Genomic DNA, 23366 nt, shown 5'->3' on the forward strand with positions numbered 1-23366 from the left:
ATAAATTATGCAAACTTAGTCATTACCTATTGGTTTACCGTATTTTCCGGCGTATAAGACGACTTTTTAACCCATAAAAATCATCTCAAAAGATGGGGGGTCGTCTTATACGCCGGGTCGTCTTATACGCCGGAAAATACGGTAGTATAACAGATACATCACAAAATGGTATTGGTAGTGATACTACAATAACTGTTGAATTTATGGGTTTCAAATAGAAAAATATGATTTTCTACTTATAGATTTATAAATTATTTAAACTTTATCCTGCCTTTTTTATTTTTATAAATAACTCAAGGACAGCAAACATACCTAATACTCCTTCCTCTTCCTATTTTCCGGTCAATGACAACCTTGTGAGGTGAGTTGGTTGAGAGAGTATGACTGGCCTAATGTCACCCAGCCTAAAGCAGTTCATGCCTAAAGCAGGATTGGAACTCAAGTCAGCTGGCTTTTAGCCTAGTCCCTTAACTTTCTTCCTCCTTCTGTTCTATTAGCTAGAAAGATCAGAATGAAATCTATGCGGAGCACCTTTATTATAACCTGCTCATCTTAAAATGAAGAATTGCTAATGAACAGAAGAATAAAAATGTGTAATGCTATGCTAAATTATTATTTTTATCAAATCAAAATAACTATTTAAAATTGCGGGTGGCACAGGAGTCAGTTGTGGAATAATCCATCCTGCGACTCTGCTCAATGCATTTTGTGGTTCTTACTGCATAATCATATTCTTTTGAATCGGAAGCCTACATTTTATATTTTGGAAATTCATTGCTGTACGTCAAGCTATACAAGCCTCTAGCTATGTGACTTGGCTACATTTACCTTCCTATCTGTCTCAGCCAATGCAAATGAGAAGTAACTTGGAAATCATATTTTTAAATTATTCACTATGCTCAACAGTTAAGTAATATGAGAGAAACAAAGAAATACCAAAAGCTTCCATATGATCTCTGGGGAGAAAAACTATATTTCAGTTTGGGAAAAGACCAAGAAAATAAATTGTGCTTAAATATTTACAGAAAAACTCCAAACATTTTAAAAATAAATAGCCAAAGCAGAGGAGATTTTGTTTCCTCGTTAAATATCTGTTTGGGGATAGAACATAATATTCTATTCAGGATGTGGAAAGAGGAATATAGAAATTGACTTTATGAGAAGGTTAAACTTCACTCTAACAATCAGGATGTACTGTCAATAGCAACAATAAGACTAACAGGAAAATTTGAAAATTGCCCTAGAAAAATGCCTTATATTAGCAATATATGCAAAGTTGTTGAGAAAAATGAGCTTCAACTAATAAAAAAGTAAGCCACCAATGCTTGGAACGTGCATTATTCCATGACTAAATTAAAAAGACAACAAGTTCATGTTATATTACATAAGTCCAAAAATTATTAATACCTAATAGTTGTCAGCAAATCAAAAGAAGAAAGAGAGACTGCAGAACTAAAGCTACTTTTATTAGAACAGCTATAGGAACAGAATTTTGCAAGTCTGGATGTGCTTTCCTCTCTCCGTCTTTTATCTTCATGAGAATTGGAAGGAGGCTGCCCGAGATGTTTGTGCAAACTATATTCTTGGTCTGGACCAGGGGTCTTCACATTTGGCCCTTTTATGACTTGTGGACTTCAACTCCCAGAATTCCTCAGCAAGGCACTTTGGCTGAGGAATTGAAGTCCACAAATCATAAAAGGGCCAAGTTTGAAGACCCCTGGTCTGGACTCAATCTGATCATTGCCTTAGTGGTTGATAAAGCCCTTTGGCTTCCAAGGGCATCCTCTTTATTCACTACAATGGTGAAATCCTGATAGAACATTAAATACCTGTGCAGCCCCTCTAATTAGATATACCCATGGTGGCGAACCTATGGCACGCATGCCACAGATGGCACGCAGAGCCCTCTGTGGGCACACACGCCGTCGCCCCAGTACTAGGCCTTCAGCTGGGTTTTATAAAACCTTTTCGCTTTAGGCCTCCGCTCCCATGTGCAAGAAAAAAAAAGGTTCAATCAATCAACTTCAACTTCTCGCGGGGAAAAAAAAGGTCTTGCTAAGTTGGAGTTGATTGATTGAACTTTTTAGTCCCACCCAGTCTGCCGTTACCACCACAGCCATGCCCACCCAAAGGGCCACGCCCACCCAATGGGCCATGCCCACCTGGCACCCGACAATACATAAGTGGGGTTTTGGGTTGCAGTTTGGGCACTCGGTCTTTAAAAGGTTCGCCATCACTGAGATATACCAAAGGGATAATTAACTAGACCCAAGCTGAAATGGACAACCTTGGTTGGAAAACTAGGAAACTAATGACCACACGTCAAGTGCTTTACCCAGTAAGGAAAACTAAAGAGGCTCTGCTTGCAAAAGGTTGTAAGGCTCACAAAGACAACAAAACCTAAACTGGGATGTAAAAAATAAATAGGTCAGTCAAATTAATATGTGGAAAAGAGAGCCAATTTAGATCTAAACATTAACTTTATTGACTCTTGAGGTCCCTGGAGATTTGATCCCAGTTTCACTTCCTTGTAACTTTCTACTAGGAAAGGGTCAGTCTTCCTAATTTAAATATAATTAAAGTGGGAGTTAGAATTGTTTGTGAATGTTCCAGGGTTTTGGTTGAGCGTGGCTGTAGCCGCATTAAAGCCCGTAGCAAAGAATTCAAGGCTGTGATTCAGCCAGGGAAAAGAGTGGTTAGAGGTAAGTTAGATTCCTAAATTTATCAATACTTTTGATGTTACATTTTGGCATGCATAACTTCCTTAGTATAAAACCTGCCTTGTAATGTCCCCTTTGGTATTAAAAATCTGCATCAAGATTAACAGGAGCTTTATTTCACTTCTATCATTAATTGGAGCTTGATTGGACCCCTACATCAGCGTTTCCCAACCTTAGGAACATGAAGATGCGTGGACTTCAACTCCCAGAATTCCCCAGCCAGCTGGCTGGGGAATTCTGGGAGTTGAAGTCCACGCATCTTCAAGTTCCTAAGGTTGGGTAACGCTGCCCTACATACAGAGGAAGAGATAATGTGATCCTCAAACCACCTTGCTAAATCATGATGTTGAGGAAATGCTAATATAAGCAGCCTCTGATTATCTGTGAACAAGTAATCTGTAACTAAACAAACTATTAATGGTTTCTATATTATGCAAACCAGAAACACTTCACATTCCTCCTGGAGAAAAGCCATGGTTTGTTTTAGTAATCTTTGTTTTGTTTTGAACAAACCAGAAACCCTGGCTTTCCCCATACCATAAAAACCTTATTCACAGACATATCGATTTTTTTAAAAAAACTCAAAAAATTGCTTACTTGCTGTTAAGTAAAATACATTATTATCGTTCTGAATATCACCAATAATTATATTATTGTGCTGTGCAGAAAACAAGTGGGAGACAAAGAAAATCGGTCTGGAGAGAGTGGAAAATAGAAATTATTTGCAAAATGTGTAAAAACAAATATATTTCAATAGAATAATGAAACAAAGTTATGTAAAAGATAATACTATAAAACAGACATGTCAAACACAAGGCCCAGGGGCCAGATCCGGCCCGCGAAGTGGTTTCATGTAGCCCGCAAAGCCATCCTGGAAACAGTGAGGGAACGGCCCCCACTGCCTTGGCCCTGGCCCAGAGACTCTCCTTCTCCCAGAGACCCTCAGATCTGTCCCATTCCTGCCCAGGCCCCCATAGGCACCCTTGATGCGAACGATGTAGAGCTGGCCACGCCCACCCAGTAGGCCATGTGCACTCTAGCCACGCCCACCCAGTAGGCCACGCCCACCCAGGCCATACCCACCCGGCCCCCTGGGGGCAACCGCAATGCTGATGCGGCCCTCAGTGAAATTGAGTTTGACACCACTGCTATAAAAGGTCTTGCAACTGACTTGCAAAAATTGCATTTGTAGAAATCCCTCTAACTAGAAGACTGAACAAGAAGGAACCAAAGTCCCAAGTTATTTTTAAGGCACTAAAATAGTGAATATGTGCCATCAAATCATTTTCAGCTCTTAATGGCCACATAGAAAGGACCACACAGATTCTCCATGATGATCTAAGCACTAACCTTTTCTTTCCCCCCCAACGATGTACTCATCCCATATGTGGCTGAATCTACCCATCTTGTCCTCTTCTCTTTCCTTCTATATTTCCTAGCATTATAGCTTTTTCCAGAGAGTGGGTCTTCATACAGTGCAGGGGTAGGCAACCTTGGCTCTTTTATGACTCGTGGACTTCAACTCCCAGAATTCCTGAGGCAGCCTGGCTCAGGAATTCTGGGAATTGAAGTCCACGAGTCATAAAAGAGCTAAGGTTGCCTACCCCTGATATAGTGTATTGGAATTTGTGCCTGGAGTGAGAATTAGGGGTTAATTTGCTCAATGAGCCATCAGTTTGTTTCCTTGGCTGTTCACAGAATGCTCAGGAGTCTTCTCCAGTACCAGAGTTCAAGGCATTGATAATCTTCCTATCCTGCTTTTTTAAAGTCCAACTTTCACTTCCATAGAGGGTCATATATATAGCAGTAGAGAGAGAGAAATACATTCCAGAATCCAAAGCACTTCCTAGCGAAGCAGAATCTGGTTGAATCCTGAAATCACTTTGTCCTCATTCAGGGAATAGAAATAGACAATATGGTTCCAGGATCCAATTTTGTACCTCTCAAGAACTGTATACTGAATCCTGAAACTCAGATCCAATAGAAGGTGTTAATGTTTTTGTTGATTTTGTAAGAGAACTCTTGCAAATACTACTGCCTAAGCCATTATTTGAAGTTAAAAACTGGTTGGAAGCCATGTTTTAATGAAATGGCAACAGCTGTGTTCTCTGTTGGAAATACATTTAACTGTAATCCTGTCTACAGAGCAAGCCTAAAGCATATAGTGTTTGTATCGTGCTAGTAATGTAAGTACGCATAATTTATGTTTAAATTTTTTTTCACTGCAGTTTTGCAACTTTTTTTCTATTGCTGACTGATTAATTGTTGCCTTTTAATTTATTTCAACATAAAGATTTAGACAGCTTAGAATGTCTATGCTTTCAATGAAGGCCTAACTTTCGGCTGAAACTAGTACCCTAGCATATTTTTTTACAATTCTATTAAAAGGGATGCTTTGTTTTAATTTTCACTTTGGGGCAATCTGAATATAGTTAGGTTTCTTTCCTGTGCAATCATATCCAGCAATCACAAATTATATTAAATGGAGAAAGCTAATGTGAAAAGAAGAGATGGAGAAAGATACATCCTAAGAAAGTTGAGGTAAAAAAAAAGATGAGTGCAAACTCCTGGTTTGGGGTGAGAATTGGAGTCTGAGGGTGAATCTAAAATTGGTTAAGTCTTTCTCTTTCAATGTTCTACAATCTCTTCTTTAAAAGTTTCCACCTCTTTTAACATTAGTCTTACTTCTGCTCTTATTTTTTTGCTAGATTTACCTTTCCACGTTCTGAAGGACTACCTTGTTTTTTTATTAGGGGCTTATTTCTTTTTCACTCTAATCCTGACCTAGGTATACTAAGATGCAACCGGACTTTTTTGATGGGCCTCTAAATTTAACGTCACGCATATCTGAAGTTTTAAACTAAAACATTCTTCAACCTCCTGAAATATCTTGGGCTACTCGTAATAATTTTAGAAAGTCATATACATTATTTCACTTAAATTTGTATATATATTTTAATTTAACTATCTCTTTCACTCCCAAAAGTCTGGATGATTTTTAATATCTATTATAAACTTAAAAGAGTTAAAAGCATAAAATAAAAACATATCGGCCCAGTTTAAAAACAACCTTAACAATAAAAATTAATATACTATCCACAGGCCTGGAACACATCCAGATCATAAGGGCTCCTGGAATTGCAGGACAGTGGATGCTATAGATATCGCCGAGGGATACTCCCTCTCTCAACAATACATAAGGCATAATTCATTGGTCCCCAAAATGATGTTTAATTGAAGCACACTCACTCTACCTGAACGTACCAGGTGGAGAGAAACAGAGATAGACAGTCCTTCAGATAACAGGCCCTAGGGCAGGGGTAGGCAACCTTGGCTCTTTTATGACTCGTGGACTTCAACTCCCAGAACTCCTGAGCCAGCCATGCTGAGGGGAAAGGGAAAGTTTCCAAACTGAGCCATGCTGGCTCAGGAATTCTGGGAGTTGAAGTCCACGAGTCATAAAAGAACCAAGGTTGCCTACCCCTGCCCTAGGGTTTTATAGTTAACAATTAGTATCTTGAATTGCACCAGAAGCCAAGTGGCAGCCAACACAGCTCACATAGCTGTAATGACACATCGACATAAGAAGTGCCTACTACTGCTCTTGTTGCTGCATTTTGGACAACCTGTAACTTTTGGTCTTGGCAGCACCGGGTAGAAACACTGCAATAATCCAATTGTGAGTTGATCAGAGCATGAGTGACTGTCTGAAGGGTCTTCTGGTTGAGGAAAAGGGACATGTAACGCACAAGAGGAACCTGTGCAAAGACCCTCTTGGTCATGGTTGCCATCTTCTCATCAAATCCCCAAAGACCTCCAAGTTGAATGGGGAAATATATTTTAAAGCTTTCCTCCTCACCCTTACATTTAGGTAGGGAGGTGGGTTGCAACACTTATATTCTCACAATAGAATTCCAACCTTACAGTTAAGTAGGGAGGTAGATTGCAGCAATTTTGTTCTCACAATAGAACTCCAACTTTCTGGGGGGGAAAGATAGGAGTGAAACTATGTATCTCTTCTGCAAAAAAAAAGAGGGGGAAAAAGATGTTGCACTAAATGCTTCTGTCTTTTTGTAGAGGATTACTAAATCCACTGATCCAACCCTAAATACCTTATTAAGCACCTAGGCTTTACTTTGGCAGGGTTCACACAAACTCACATCCTCAAGTGAAATAACACCATGATTTTCTTGATTCAGTTCTTGGAAGTTGAACAAGTCAGAAGTGTTTGCATGGTATAGGTTTAGCTAAGATGTGGCTATTCTCTGGTTCAGTTTGTCATATTTTTATTTTATTTATTTATTTTAATTCCATTTATATCCCGCCCTTCTCCGAAGACTCAGGGCGGCTTACAAGCTTAGCAGTAGCCTTCATTCTATGTATATGCCTGCTTATTAGGGCTTTCACACCCACACACCCCTAAGCGGCATTATTACAAAGTCAGCTTAATTGCCCCCAACAATCTGGGTCCTCATTTTACCTACCTCGGAAGGATGGAAGGCTGAGGCAACCTTGAGCCTGGTGGGATGCGAACCTGCACTAATTGCAGGCAGCTGGTGTTACTTAAGGAGGCATTAGCCCACTGCTCCACCAAGGCTAAACACAGATGATATGAATTAATCTAAAACCTGTACTTTACGTTTACTTTTCATAAACAGCTAAAATTATTCTGACATAAATAAATGGATGGGAACGAAAAAATACAGAAAAACTGAGATATTTGGGGATCCAAGAATGAAGGCCAATAGTGATTGTTTTGTGAACATCTGCTTAGAAAAAGCACTCCTTTCACTTATCACTTTAAGTATATACATACACAGACAGCAAAGGGATGAATACGCAGTTGAAAACAACTGATTTAATAAGAAAAAAGAATTAGTGATGGATAGAAAGGGATGACAGATTCTCAGATTAAAACAGACCAATTTCTGATGGGGTTAAGGGTGAAAAAGAGAGAAATGGTTGGAAAGGAAAGAAATGAGAGTGAAAGTAGAACTGCAGGAGAAAAGTACGCATCTATAAAACATATTAGAAGGCAAATTACTATCATAAAAGAATGAGTGGAATGTGTACAAAAAAAGGACATGGAAACTGTTTTGAACACAATGAAAACAATGTTATGGAATGCCAAGAAGTGTTTTGAATTACACTAATGGAAAATTTGAAAAAGGATTTTTGATAGAATGATTGAAATAAAATAAAAAAGAATGATTGCTGCAAAAAATTAGGTTGCAAACAATATATTTAAACAGAACAAATATTTGAGATTAAGAGAGAAAACAATGTAGGTAGAAATAAATGTTTTGGAAATAGATGAAACGGTTATACAAAAGGGCTTCCAGCAGAGTGATTGGAATTAAAAATGAAAGTGAGGATATAGAATTTATTTTAAAAAATGGCATTGAAACGAATACTATAAATGTTAGAATCCAATAAAAGATGGATGAAAAGCCAATTATAACTGCTATAAAAGTACTGAAAATGGTAAGTTACGTATATACCTTGAGAAATGATAAAATACACGTGTGGTTGGCTTACCGAGTGGCAATATGACTTATTCAGTGTGTGAACATTGTATTTGTACCTGATGCTTGGAACAATGACTTTGAGGAATTTTTCTAAATGGAAAGGTAGCAAGCATGGATGCAAAAACTATAGAGGAATCAGCTTGCTAATGTGCTCAGAAAAGTGCCTGACAGAAAAGTATCAAAGAGCAAAGTCTGGAAAATGTAGGCAAAGGGGTTTGCTTAGCAAGTAATTCAACACTGTGCATGGATTAAGTCAAGCATTATGTTTACAGAATAACTTGGAGCTGGAAGGGGCCTTGTAGGTCCCCAACCCCCAGTCCATGGACCAGTACCGGGCCGCAGCATGCCAGCAACTGGGCCGCACGTAACAAGCAAAGCCCCATCCACGAGATGCAGACAGCACACAAAACCACGCCCCCTCCAGTCCGCAAAAAAACCTTTCTCCACGGAACCGGTCCCTTGTGCCCAAAAGGTCGGGGACCTCTGATCTAGTCCAATCCCCTGCTGAAGCAGGAGACCCTATAACAGAGGTCCCCACGGATAGGGGGTTGGGGACCCCTGCCCTATACCATTGCTGACAAGTGGCTGTCCAGTCTTTTCTTAAAAGATTCCGTGATGGGGCATCCACAACTTCTGAAGGAAAGCCTTTCCACTTGTTAATTGTTCTCATCACCGTTAGGAAATTTCTCCTTAGTTCTAGGTTGAATCTCTCCTTGATCAGTTTCCACCCATTGTTTCTTGTCTGGCCTTCAGGTCCTTTGGAAAATAGGTTGTCCCCCTCCTCTGTGACAGCCCCTCAAATACTCATATTCCCTTGTTTGTTTATAATTGATGGAGAAATGCTTGTGGTGAGGTCAAAGGTGTGTTTGGTTTGGACAGGAATTTGTGCACAAATGCTATGCTGACTAAGCATCAAAGTGATTTCAAGCAGATATTAGACTGTATACTGCAGCAAGGGTTATGAATCTAATATTAATGTATCATAGACCAAGATGGTTGTGCTTGATACAAAAAATGGAGTGAACAATTTCAAATTATATATTAGTAGCAAACAGCTAGAGCAAGTTGATTAAAATGTATATTAATATTGTCTAAAGATTGAAAAAAAATTGAAAAAATTAAGGATAGTTCAAATGATCATAAAAAGAGGTACTTTATAGTCTGTTGCAAGGAATGTTTGTCAAGTGAACAAAAATGACTCTGTAAAAGGGTGTACTTCTGCCTCTTTGTTATATGAAGAGTTGGCTTATGTGAGGAGGAAAAAAAACTAAGTTGAATGCACAGTATTGGATTACAGGTGTGTGTCTGTTGAAATAAGCGGTAAAAATGAATTAATGTGGAATGCAGGTGAATTGAATATAAAAGTTAGAGACTAATAGAAAAGGCATACAGTATGCTAAATTAATTTGGTCGGATAAGTGAGGAGTGAATGAATGGGACAGACTGAGATGAAGTAGAAAACTGAAAATAATGGATTGATGAGATATTTACAAAGGAAAAAAGTGCTAAGATTAAAGAGTAAAATATAATGGTATGAATGAGAAGGAAGCAAGGATACAAAGGCATTAAAAAGTATAGCAAGCTCTACTGGTGTAAACCTGATTTTTCCTTTTCATGTTTTTTTTAATTTCATGCTCTTTATTCCTAGGTTTATTATTTAACCCTTTTTCTCTGTTCGAAATACTAATGTTCACCCCAAAAGGGAACAGTATGGTATGTATATTTGTACATACGTGCACAGTGAAGAGGGCCAAGTTTGGGCCCTAATCCTTACAAGGCGTGGAGGTATTCTGGCTACATGCTAGAAGAATATAAGGGCAGCAATAGCAGCAACGGAAAGGCTGAGTTTGCATCAGAAGGTAGATAGCACAAGGGGGGGAAGCATATCACCACCACAAGGCCCCATAACTTTCATGCTGCATCCAGTGCAAAAAGTAAACACGGTAGCTTCTTGTTGTTGTTGTTAGTTGCGAAGATCGTGACCCTATGGACAATGTTCCTTCCTGTCCTCTACCATCTTCTGGAGTCCATTTAGGCTCACACCTACTGCTTCAGTGACTCCATCCAGCCACCTCATTCTCTGTCGTCCCCTTCTTCTATTGCCCTCAATCTTTCCCAGCATTAGGCTCTTCTCCAGTGAGTCCTTAGCTTAGTTTAGAAGAACTTAAAAACGAATGCAAATACAGTCAGTCTTTTGGGGTTGCCTCGAGAAAGCACAGAATACGGGGAATCCAGTCACCGAGAGTTCCCTATGGGGGGGAGGAGGAGGAGGAGATCGGTGGGTCTTTGAAGCGAAAATCCAAAGGGCACCCAAAATAAGCCTCCTTCACCGCCCCCTGGGCTTACTTACTCCTCAATAGGCTTGGGCTTAACGCAGCTCTTGCTGCTTTCAGGCTACTACTGTTTGGAACGTGGCTCAAGATCCAAAAGAAATAAGCTCACTTGGAATTCCAGCAACAAAGGTTTTATTGGAAAGAAGCCTTTGCAAAGGCTTGGTGGACACACTCTCTCTCTCTCTCTCTCTCTCACACACACACACACACGTTCAGCCACACCTTACAGAGCTGTTTGACAGGTTTATATCCTACCTCCACGCAGATTTTTCCCCCCTCCCCTATCGCACTCAACGCCCCTTCCCTAATCATCCGATAAAACTCTGCGGAGCGCCTAAAACCACCGTCCTTCCCACGTTCCAGGCAGCCCCATCGTCCGTATCCAATCTTTCACCGTCCGTTAACACAGGCGGTCTCCTATGGTCGTTTCGGTTATTTCCTATTGCAATTTGTAACTTCTGCTTTTCACATCTGTATCCGTCCAATACCTCGGATATTTGTTACGATTTCTGATCTCCCGTTGGCTTCCGCGCCAGCCTTTTTTTAGACTCGTTCGAAATTTCGGAAGAAGGCTTTTTATTCCTTTCAATAGGTTCGGTGGCTTAAACGCGGCTGCTGCTGCTGCTTTCGGGCTACCAATATTCGCGCAGGCAGCCTCCGAAACAAACGAACCCAAAATAAAAAAAGCCAGCCCGGAGAACCTAATTCTCCTTAAAGGAAGAGCATTTAGGAGCGCAAAACTGTCGACTTGAGTTTTGTTTCGGGCCCGAGGAGAAAGGGAGGCGCCGAAAGCAAGCAGCCGCTGGCTGGCTGACTGAACTTCCCCCGTTCTCGTGATTTCTCCAGGCCGATCCAAGAGGGAGGGGGAATCCGCGCTTTCTCTCACCTCCCTCTCTTTCCTTCCCTCCAGGGGACGGAGGAGGAGGAGGAGGCCGCGACCCGCCGAGCCCTCCGGCTCCCGGCTCCGCCCCGCTCCCGTGTTTCTTTGGCTCCCCTGCCTTTACTTCGTGACGCCCGGGGAGATGGAGGGCTTCAAGCTCTTCCTGGCCTTCCTGGCCTCGGCGCTGCTGCTCGGCTTCCTCTCCGTCGTCTTCGCCCTGGTCTGGGTTCTCCACTACCGCGAGGGGCTGGCCTGGAACGGAGACTCGGCCGAGTTCAATTGGCACCCGGTCCTCATCGTCACGGGCTTCGTCTTCATCCAAGGAATCGGTGCGTAAGGAGGGAGGGCGGGCGCGGACGCGGGTTAGCCGAGAGAGATCGGGGCCGGTGGGTGGGTGGTGGTCTCGAGAAGAGATTAGGGGGCTTTTTTGGTTTTTTTTTCCCCCCCTGCAAACGCGGCAGCACGCGTAGAAGGGAACTCCCACGGCCCCCGGGTCCCTTTCTCTCTCCCGTGGGGGCTGGCTTCAGACGTCCCGGGTTGATCCTGCAAGTTACCCCGAAAGGCAGTTTGGTTGCAAGCCAGCGCTCGCGTGGGCTGCGGGTGGCAAGTGGACGAGCAGCTTTCTCGTCGCTGGCCGGGGAGTTGGACCTTTCCCAGGAGAAGGGGGGAAAAAACAACAAACCAGCGAAGAGTTCCTGGTATTCTCCTGCCTTCGCGGACCTGTCTCCCTTTCCTCCCCCGCCCCCGTTCCGCCTCCTTGGTTCCGAGACGGGCTCCCCGCTCCACCGGGCACGGGGCCTTTTGGCGCCTTTTTAGTTAGAAAGGAAGCCTCGTTCCTTTGCCCTCCAACGTGAGGAGAAATTCTGAGCTGTGGAGTTTGTTTGTTTATTAATTGATTTTATATATATACCGCCCTATTCCCGAAGGACTCGGGGCGGTTCACAGGGCGAAATTATTTTATTTTTTATTTATTTATTAATTCCATTTATATCCCGCCCTTCTCCGAAGACTCAGGGCGGCTTACAAGCTTAGCAGTAGCCTTCATTCTATGTATATAGAATGAAGAATGAATTGTATATAGAATGAATATAAAACAATACCAAAAAAAAGGAAAGAGAAAATAGAATGAAATTAATACTAGCCCACGGGATTAAGACAGAGTTTAAAATGTAAATGTAAAATTAATTGCAATTGGAGGTGTGGAGTCCTCGGTGCTCCCTGAGTTCGCTTGCAGAGGCTTCGTTACCCAACCGGGCAAATACTTAAAAGTGTTGCGAAACTGCCTCCTTTTTTCTTTTTTCTTTCTTTTCCTCCTCAGTGACTGCGTTTTTAAAAGGAATGTCTCTGGAACCGTTAATTCTCTGTGGCGACTGTTTCACTGACGCTTTCCTTACCTGACTTGAAAAAAACGCCAATGTCACACAACTCGAGGCTTCTTTGGATTGTTGAAAACGCTAGTTCAGAACTAGTTGTAAATATGGGTGGGGTGAGGGAAGATTGCTACAAGGGTGACTAATCTGGACTGAAAAACCCCATTGTGTTCTGATGAGTACATGTATCTTTGACCATCTTAATTCTAGTTCATGAAAGTTTGCAATAATTTCATTTCCTCAACGATGCGGGAATCAGCTGGTAGAATCAGCTGGTAGAACGTCTTATAAATAATAATCATCTTGCGCTGTTCAAATGCTAGATTTTGTGTTATTTAAAAAAAATTAATAATGGGGGGGAAACCCAGCTAGCGATTAAACACTTGGTAAAGTGGTATGAATGGTGAAAGAAAGAAGTCTTAATGGTAGAAAATCTCTAGTAGGAAAAAAAACTTAAAAATTAATACACATACAGTGTACAGTAGTCGGGGCTTTTTTTCTCATAGAACGCTCAGAACGGAGTTCTGGCACCTTTTTTGGATGGAACCTTGTAGGGTAGGCAAGGCGGGTTGTATGACATGTGTGAGTTCCGGCACCTTTTTCTTTTACAAAAAAAAACACTGACAGTAGTGAATAGTACTAATTCCTGATAAGTGAGTATAGGAAATCAGATTTGGGCTTGTAAACTAATTCTACAAGATGGAAGTTGTTAGATCTTCAGTGTCCAGAAGGAAGAAAAAAGATTTTAAAAGTAAAAGCAAACCAAAAGAAAAGTTATGTGCTTAATTTTAATCAATACATTTCTGTTCATGGAGAGATCAGTGTGCAATTTATCATTCACCTGTTAGAAGGTGTGACAGCTAAATCTTTTAAACTACTGTGTGCAACACGCCAGGCATTGGAAGCTTTATACCTTGTCCATTGGCACCTGGTCATGCTCGCAGCCAGATCTGAATTGATTCTTTCTCCTGACATGCTGAGCAATGACCCCCTTATATTCATTTACAAGAATGCCTTTGGAAATCATATTTTTAGAAAAGGAATGTGACATGTAGCCGTTTTGTATGAAATTAGGCTCAGCTAAAAAAGAAGTAGTGTGCATTCTCAGGATAAAGGGGAAGAAAGAAATGATACAACAATTTGCTTTCTGGTAAATAGTGTTGCCAGTGGAAATGTCACCATGGCAGCTACTTATGAAAAATGTCCACAACATGTTCTCAAATATAGTCACAGGATGTGTCCCATCCCATCATTGCCTGATCTTATTAGTTCTCTTTATTTCTCTCTCTCTACATACAAACACACACACACACACACACACACACACACACATTCATTCATTGAGGTTAGAATGGCGCTTTAAGCAGATAGACTGGCAATAGTTAACATTCTTAAGGGATTTTTTTTTCCCTATTCAACCTATTTATTTTGGTTTCCCCATTATTACATAAGCAATATCTATATCCAGTATGTTGCTCCTAATATTTTATCTGGCCATTATGCATGCCAGTAAAACAATGTGGATGGAAAAACTTGCAAACTATTACAAGCCTGTGGTGATGTAAATAATTTGGCATGTGTGTCTTATTCTTAGTTTCAGATGGGTGATTATTGTGATACTGAAGAATGTTTTTTTTTGTTTTGGTGTCTATTTTGTTTTTATACACTACCCAGATTTGTGGGAACTTGGGTAAATTATAAGTATTGTTTAAAAAACTAATAAATTCACTACAATTCCATATAAAAATAAATTTATTGAGAGTTGACAGAAGTGGATTGAGTTTATAACACTATCACGCTATACACTGGATTACTATAAATATATAGTTCTTACACTAAACATAGTACGGGTAGTCCTCGACTTATGACCATAATTGAGCCCAACATTTCTGTTGCTAAGTGAAACATTTGTTAAGTGAATTTGCCCCATTTTACAACTTTTCTTGCCCTAGTTGTTAAGTGAATCACTGCAGTTAACACAGTTGTTAAGTGAATCTGGCTTCCCCATTGACTTTGCTTATAAGAAGGTTGCAAAAGGGGATCACACTGCAACACTGGGACACTGCAACAGTCCTAAATATGAGACAGTTGACAGTTGTCTTAATTTTGATCACATGACCATGGGGATGCTGCAACGGTGGTAAGTGTGAAAACGGTCACAAGTCACTTTTTTCAGTGCTGTTGTAACATTGGACAGTCAATAAATGAACTTTGTAAGTTGAGAACCACTTGTACCATGCTTATATATTGGAAGCTATTTGCACAGGTTAATAGAAGGAAACGTTCATTGCATGATTGTGAAGATAGAGACTCCTGAGTTGTAAAAAAAACAAGAAAATGGAAAAAATGACTAAGTAGTGAATTTTTTGGTAACAGTTTATTTTCAGTTCAGACAAGGGCTACTATTTAGGAAAACTTGTGACACTTTTATTAGTGTCAACTTTTGTTATGGTAATCTGAATATATCTTGGTGAGATCATGCTAAAAAAGGATAGTCTAAATGTTCAAAGTTACTGAACGTTATTGAATGTTGGAGGACACATGGGGCAGAATTACATAATGTTTTTTATGAATGCTTACAAGCATTCATATAGGGCAGGGGTAGGCAACCTTGGCTCTTTTATGACTCGTGGACTTCAACTCCCAGAATTCCTGAGCCAGCTGGCTCAGGAATTCTGGGAGTTGAAGTCCACGAGTCATAAAAGAGCCAAGGTTGCCTATCCCTGATATAGGGAGTACATACCAGAGTAAAAACAAATGACAACTATACAGGTAGTCCTGGACTTAACCACAATTGGAATCAGAATTTCTATTACTAAGAAACACAGTTCTTAAGTTTATCATGCCCGATCTTACAACCTTTTTTTTGCCATGGTTGTTATGCAAATCAGTGCAGTTGTGAAGTGAATTACATGGCATTAAGCAAATCTGGCTTCCCCCATTGACACTGCTTGTCTGGGAAGGTTGCAAAAAGCAGTCACATGATTCTGGGGCGCTGCAGCTACTTTGCAAGTTTCCAAGTGTGATGCCATGACAGTCTTAAGAGTGAAGACAGTTGTAAGTCATTTTTTTCAGTGTCATTGTAACTTCAGGCAGTTGCTAAATGGATGGTTGTAAGTTGTATTGTGCTTCTTTACATAATACTTATTACAGTGGTGATAATAAAAGGCAAATGGCTGATTTATCAAAATACTATTAGGTAGCAAAATACAAACTATATTTAAAACCAGATTTTTCCTTTGCTCCTTTCTTTTTGTTACCAAGAAGCTTATCTTAATGTTAATATTTATCCATTCATATATAATGACCAATGTATTATGCAGTGCTGCTCAATTCTCTTTCATTTTTTTACTGGCCTAATTAGAAGGTAAATAAAATAATGTACTTGGGTCATTCTGTGACATATAGGGTCCATGAAATACACCTTTCATTCAGTCACTCTCAGCCCAGTTCACCTAACAGGATTGTTGTGGGGAAAATAAGAGGAAAGAATATTAGGTATATTTGCAGCCTTGAGTTATTTATAAAAATAATAAAGTGGGGTAAAAAAGTAACTCCACCCCACCCCTGTAAATTGTAGTGGAAGAATAACAGTGATTCATCAGGATCCATTCTACAGCTCCTTCCCCCAGAACCCTCTTCTCAATGGGTAAACTCAGTTTTCCTTTTTTGCATATTTTGCAATGTTGTCTTAAGGAACCTATTTTCAGAAGCTTAAGCCATTTATTTCCCCCCTAAAGTCCCCCAAGATACTTCTGGTCCTATTCACTAGTAGAATGTAGCCATTTACTTACTATGCATAGTCCAGCCCCAGTGAGTTTATTGTACAGACAGAAAATGCCCATTTCTGCTGTTTTAAGGTCATTACCACCTTTTCTTTTACCATCTTTTCTTTTTAACAGAGTTCCTTGTTTTTTTATGAAAGATTGATGTGCTGTCTGATTTCCAATGTGCACATAGCTAATTTCCCCCAAACAGTTTAGTCAATTGTCACAACTGGAGATTCCCAACAACTTAGGATTTGTAAATCATCCCAGAATATACCGGTATATAAGCAAGAACCAACTTTATTGGTTGAATCTGGTTTAGAAAGAGCACACTAAGCCAGGAATTTTAATTCAAAAAACAGAAAAGGTTTTTTGTTCTGTTCAATGTGTTGAGTCAGGCCATCTATCTAATCTAGCATGATTGCCAGTCAGTCTCCAAAATCTTAGGCAGAGAACTTTATTACTCTGCCTCTGCCTTTTTCTTCTAAAACAAGATCATTTTAAAAAGTGGGAGTGTCAATAGTTTAGCTTCCACTTAATCTGAATTCCTTCCCTCAGAAAACAGATAATCAGTAAAATGAGGAAGCATGACCTATTTGTTGAAGGAAATTCTCAAAAGTGTCATATGTCATTAGAATAATATAAGAACAGTTTTAACATTCTTAATAAAGTTAGTTTTGTTTTGTTTTAACCTTCAGAATTCTTCCTTATTTCCCAATTCCAGCAATTATTGTATATAGGTTACCATGGACCTGGAAATGCAGCAAATTTTTGATGAAATTAATCCATGCCGGGTTACATACTGTTGCTCTGACACTTGCTATTATTTCCCTGGTGGCTGTTTTTGATTTCCATAATGCTAAGAAGATTCCTAACATGTACAGTCTACACAGCTGGATTGGATTGACTGCTGTAATTCTTTATGCTAACCAGGTTAGATGTCATTTATAAACTGTACTTAACAATAGAATAAGATTATTTTAACTTTACTAAAAATGTAAAATATATCCATTACTTTTAACTAAGAATTTTATATTTTGCAGTTCTTAGACATAAATCTTACAACTTGATAAATTAACCTTTGTCAAATGAAGGCAAATATACATGTCCCGGGATAATGTTGCAAGATCCAATAAGGGTCGGTCATCAGGACCAAAAGTTTTGGTTTTGGACTCATGCTGGTGCCTCTAGAGAGAAGTTCCCTGAGGATGTGCTCAAGCACGTGTCCGAAAGCTTGGAAGACAAAACCTTGGTCCTTGTAACCAACCCAGATTGGATCCTGCAGTAACCTTTGTGTATATTGTAAACAAAAGAGATATAAGATATATTACCTTTAAGCAGTTTGCATTCTGCTGCAGAAATCTGTTCAGGAACAAAAAAATTACTTTCTTAATAAAAATTTTGCAATTACAATTAAAAAAACTAGATTGCCAATATTTTGCAGATTGTAAATTAACACTTAAATGGAAAGGCACTGGTTTAGCTCCTTAAAAAAATATGAGAAGATCAAATTATTTGCCAAGAAACTGTCAGCATAGTACTGTAAGAGGATCTTTCTCATAAGAGGTAGATTTAAAGACTATTATACATATTGTTTTGTGGATTCAGTAGTCTCTGAAAACAGTCTATTTTCTACTTTGAGTACTTTTAGTAAGGAACTTTTTGGTTCTCCAGCGTTTATTAAATTTTTGAGAATGCTGTTCTTTCTATATTTAGAAGTGTTTCATTTTACCACCTTTGGCTATAGAGTGTTTTTCATATAAATTTTACAGAGTATCCTAGAAATATGTTCAGATTTTCTTATTTTTAATAGTAAGGAAGTAAGTAAATGTATATCATTTAGCATAAAACTTTATTTATAAGTTGGGGGAAGCCGTTGCCCTCTAGAAGAGCTCCTTGGTAATGATGAGGAGTGTAATTTAGTTCAACAGAATTTGGAGATTCAAAACATCCTTACTTCTTCTTTAAATCCACTTAGAGAAGAGGATAGGATCCAAAAGGATGATTGTAGTCCTGAGCAGCTTGCCCCAATAAGCAACTAATTGTTTATTGTAGTACAAAGCAGAAATTTTTAAAAGGTGGCAGTAGATTTGGCACTGGTAGCTACCGCAGGTTTCAGGATTGTGGCCCAACAAGGCCACAAATTTAATGGCAGTATTTTTAGGGAGTTTCTATTCTGATTCTGTTACTCATAAGATACAAGATTTTGCAGCCCAAGCATATAAAAATAAAATTGTTTGTACACACAGGCTATGCAACTTACATCTTTTTATCTATATGGCATGCCAGGGGGCTTGACTAGGAATATAAAAATGTAGCCCTTTATCCACTCTGTGGATGAGTTCCTAATTCCTTAGTGTCAAGCTCCTATTCAGTCTGAGAATTCACATTTTCAAGAATGGGCCAAAAACGATTTTAGCTAAAAATGGCTTTTCTTCCTGGCTAGAGTACTAATTTAAGATGGTTAAAATTAGTGGGGAAAACTACTGACAGATTAATTTAACACTAAATAAACATTTACTGTATTAAGATAAATAAAACAAATAAATGTTAAGATATTTTTAATAATACTAAAAAGAAGTAAATAGCCTCTACTCCATCTGTTTAGTTCAGCCAAAGGGGCTCCTGGCCTTCCAGAAGAGCATAAAGACCTGGGTCTGCCAGCTGGGGGTTCAAGAGAGCTAGCAGTTCTGTGGGTGGCTGATGGGCTGAAGGTTCTCCCTTTGGCGTTCAACTTCACAGTTGTCCCTTTTCGTTTTAATTTTAGCTTGTTTTTAACCATTGCTTTTATATCATTTTACTGTTTTATGTGCAAACCGCCCAGAGGCACGCAAGTGTGATGATTGGTGTAAAATATGCCATGAGATTTCAAAAGAAATAATTTAGGAATCAAATTTAATTTAATTATTTAATTTAGGTATCAAAAGAAATAATTTAGGAATCAAATTTGGCACTGCCTCATAAAGATTTATCTTCGTGTTTGGTTTTGAAATAATGTATATCGTTGTCATTTACCAAACGTTCATCTCTGTATCAGCTTGTTCTAGGCCTTCTGGTTTTCCTACTTCCCGTTGCCTCCACTTCCCTTCGGACAATTATTATGCCAATACACGTTTATTCAGGTCTTCTCATCTTTGGATCAGGGATTGCCACAGCCCTAATGGGAATTACAGAAAAACTTATTTTTAGCCTGTAAGTATTTGCCTGGATGTTACTAGTTTGTTTTTTGTTTTTAACAACACTGAACTAATTTACCATGGTTAATGGTTCCCTTAATTTTAACTTGTTTATTCCCTGAAGGAAAAATCCTTCCTATAGCAGTTCTCCAGAAGAAGCTATTTTTGTCAATGTTCTCGGTGTCCTGATTGTCGCCTATGGAGCTGTAATTTTGTGGATGGCTACAAGGCCCCATTGGAAGCGCCCGCCCGAGTACATTTTCCAAACCCATGAACGAATTGGAGAAGGGCTCAGTGATGAGGACTGTCATAGTCCGGAACTGGAGTTCAACAGTGATGCAGCTGCTAGGAAAAGAAATCCTAAATCCGATGAAACTGGACAGAGATCAACAATGTAAAGAAAGTATATATAACAATAATTTGCAATGAAGAAAACATACACTCCTATTCTCCCCCAGCTCTTCAACACACTATATATTGCTTTATTAATCTTGTTAGAATTTTTCTGAATAAATGAGAACAGTTAGCAAATACTTTTAATTTTAGAAGTACCTATGTTCATATGGTGGCCACCATGGTAACTTGTGCTGTATTCCTTGATAATTTTGAGAAAGATCTAAAAAAATAACACCAGGTCAGCTTCACGAAACAATTTTTAAACTGATTTTGACTAATGGAAAAATCTTTAAAAGTACAAGATAAAACCCTTAGGTTTCAGATATTGGAAGAAAGTTATCAAGAAAGGGAGCACTCGGTTGAATAAAAGTGCTGTAACTCTGGATACTTATTTAATGTTGTTCAAACCTGATTCCCTAGCACTGTGGAACTTCTGCCTATCTTGGAAAACTGAATAATTAATTCCACAATTGATTCCCCTTCACTTTCTCTCCACTTCGATGTTGCTTTCCATTGGCCTTGGAGGAGAGCTGCATTCTGCAATTCAAAATACGACTGTGTGGCCAGGGAAAGGGGGAGGGGCGAGGCAAAGCAGGTGGATAGGAGTTATACGATTACCCTACCTAGCTTCTTTTTTTACATAGGCATCAGCTTCTCATACAAAGAAAGTTCTGCTATTACAGCAATCTCAAGACATTATTGTTACAGGGCAATCAATATTGTTTTTTTCACAACCACATTTAAATGGATATTGGCTTAACACAGTATCTCCATTATTTGGATTAAATATTATCTTGGAGTGATTGCAGTTTGTTCAGATTATAAGGGAATATAATGCATACTAGACTTAAGTAAATTAAAGTTGTGTTACTCTAAACTTTTATTCTCAAAGAGTGCCATTTGAACATACGTACGTTCAGGAGTGTTGCAGGAAAGAAAACAAAATTTATTTTTTCATTGATAATAGGTGGCCAGCTTTGTCTATGTTTGGCAAAGAGCAAGCCTTCTTTTTCATCTCGTTTTTCCTTAATGTTTACTACCTGAAGCTGTTGAATTAAATTCTAGTTCTTCCAGATTGAGGATAGTAACTACACACTTTCAGTAAGCTCCTTGTTTTTAGGAGGAGGAAGAGCATTTCCTTTATTTTGTGCTTAGATTTCGACAAGTTTCCTAAGAAAAACTATACAGTAATGAAAATGATTGGAACATTCAACCTCCATTTCATGAGAGGATGCTGTGTTTCAGGATAGCCCAATTTGTATGTTTTATGTTTTGATCTGTCAGGTACAAAAGATCAGATCCACAGGGGAGGTTAAATTAAACAAATTTATTGCTAAAAGCCTATCCATAGGAATCTTTTTAGCTAACATCTAAGAGTTAGATAAGGTTCAGCAGCATTCGGGTGGGCTGGGGGCTTGGACTTGGTTCTCTTGTGGCTATAAAGGGATTCTAGACTGATTCCCCCTTTTCACTCCACGCCCAGGTTCTGCCATCTCTTCTCATACATGATTGTCCTTTTACAGTCTCAGGTGACATGATTAATCCTAAACCAGCCTTCCCTGTGATACTGCCAGTCATATGCCAAATCTATATAGGGCTTTCATTTTTCCAAGGAGACTGAACACAGGCTTACATAGAGGATACGTTGCATTTTATTTTTGCTCTAGATGACTTTATTTAGAAATCATTGAAGCTAAAAATGTCATCTACTTTTAGTTTAACAATAAATACTAGCTACAGTGTTGGAAGGATCCTTTAGCTCATGTTATATAGAGGATGTTACACAGAATAAAAGATAGAACTTACCATTATTGTAGGCAATATTGAGAAAATGTATTCAGCACATCTACTTGGACTTTAGGGAAGGTAATCAGATTTTTGAATCATCATTGCAGCTCATTTGGAGAAAAGATCAAAACCGCAGCAGCAAATTAAAAAGATCCTTTTTACAAAGTACTCTCTTCTCAGTACTTTTAATTGATTTCCAAAATCAATTTGCCTTCAAATGTACAATATAAATGAAAATGTTCATTCTAATGACAGCTCAGAAAATTGCTGCTTAGTTTCTGAAAGAAATCAAAGATATTTCATGTCAAGTGTCCTTATTCTGACTAGTCTGCGATTGTGGACAGGAAAAGAAAGAGAGCAGTTAATCTGTCAACTTTCTATGCCAAAAATTGTCTTTTGTACCCTGATTTGCTGCTGGTTGTAGCATTACTGTGAGCCATTGTGAAAGTGACCTTAGGAAACAGTGGCCTTCCTCAGACTTGCTTTTCAGATATGTTGGGATTGCAACTTCCAAAATGAAGGCTAATGAGTTGATTTCTCAACATTAGGCGAGAACTGCTGCACTGTAGATGATAAGCTCCACCCCAAATATCTGCATAGCCCTTTTCTATGATAACAGCTTCAGAGAAGCCAAAATTCTTCTCAGCAGATTAGCATGAATGCTCAGAAGGGTGATGGTAGAAGATATAAAACTCTGATCTCTGCAGAAGGCGGTGGGAAAGAAGAATGTGCGTTGTAATAGCCTTCATATTTTGATTTTTTAAACAAACAAGCAGAATTATTGACACCAAAGATTGTCTTATGGAGTGTTTCTTGACCTTGGTAATTTCTATGATGTATGGACTTCAACTCCTAGAATTCCCCAGCCAGCATGCCACACATCTTAAAATTGCCAAGACTGAAAAACGCTGGTCTTGCTTATCAGTGACTATGTGATCCACATTTCTAAAAGAATGCATGCTGTACTATATATTAGAACAAACAGTATAATTTTAATAAAAAGCAAACTTGGATATTGCCAATATCAGAAATATTTGGAAACCCATTTGAATATGTGGGATCAGCACTTTGTAAAGTAAAAATTTTGTAACTATTTTTATATTACAATAAAAAATATTAAGAGTCTACAGTGTTTGAAGAATGACTGCGGGTCTTGGGTTTGGCAAGTCTAAAGAAAAGAAATAGGGCAGACATGATAACAGTATTCCAGTATTTGAGGGGCTGCCACAAGGAAGAGGGGGGCACGTTCACCACAGCACCAGAGGGAAAGACGAGAAACAATGGTTGGAAACTGATCAAAGAGAGAAGCAACCTGGAATTAAGGAGAAACTTCCTGACAGTGAGGACAATCAACCAGTGGAACAGCTTGAGGTCTTTAAGAAGAGACTAAACAATCACCTGTCTCAGA

At 39.1% G+C, this 23366-nt stretch overlaps 1 protein-coding gene and 1 long non-coding RNA gene across 3 annotated transcripts; one reads left to right on the forward strand and one right to left on the reverse strand.

Moving 5' to 3' along the window:
• The first annotated feature begins 10720 nt into the window (after nt 1–10720).
• Nucleotides 10721–23085, forward strand: CYBRD1 (cytochrome b reductase 1). Its single transcript, XM_083379503.1, has 4 exons — nt 10721–11790; nt 17323–17531; nt 19636–19790; nt 19899–23085. The coding sequence occupies exons 1-4, from the start codon at nt 11604–11606 to the stop codon at nt 20170–20172; spliced, it is 825 nt and encodes a 274-aa protein (XP_083235629.1). The 5' UTR covers nt 10721–11603; the 3' UTR covers nt 20173–23085.
• LOC310650776 lies at nt 14566–19713 on the reverse strand. 2 transcript variants are annotated; one of them, XR_014494430.1, is made up of 3 exons: nt 19614–19713; nt 17930–17960; nt 14566–16286 (listed from the first exon to the last, which is right to left on the reverse strand). It is a non-coding gene; the product is annotated as an uncharacterized lncRNA (long non-coding RNA). The 2 variants fall into 2 exon arrangements; XR_014494431.1 differs by lacking the exon at nt 19614–19713 and having other exon boundaries at nt 17930–18078.
• Nucleotides 23086–23366: the final 281 nt, after the last annotated feature.

This window comes from Vipera ursinii, assembly GCF_947247035.1.
Source record: "Vipera ursinii genome assembly, chromosome: 1".
Lineage (NCBI taxonomy): Eukaryota > Metazoa > Chordata > Lepidosauria > Squamata > Viperidae > Vipera > Vipera ursinii.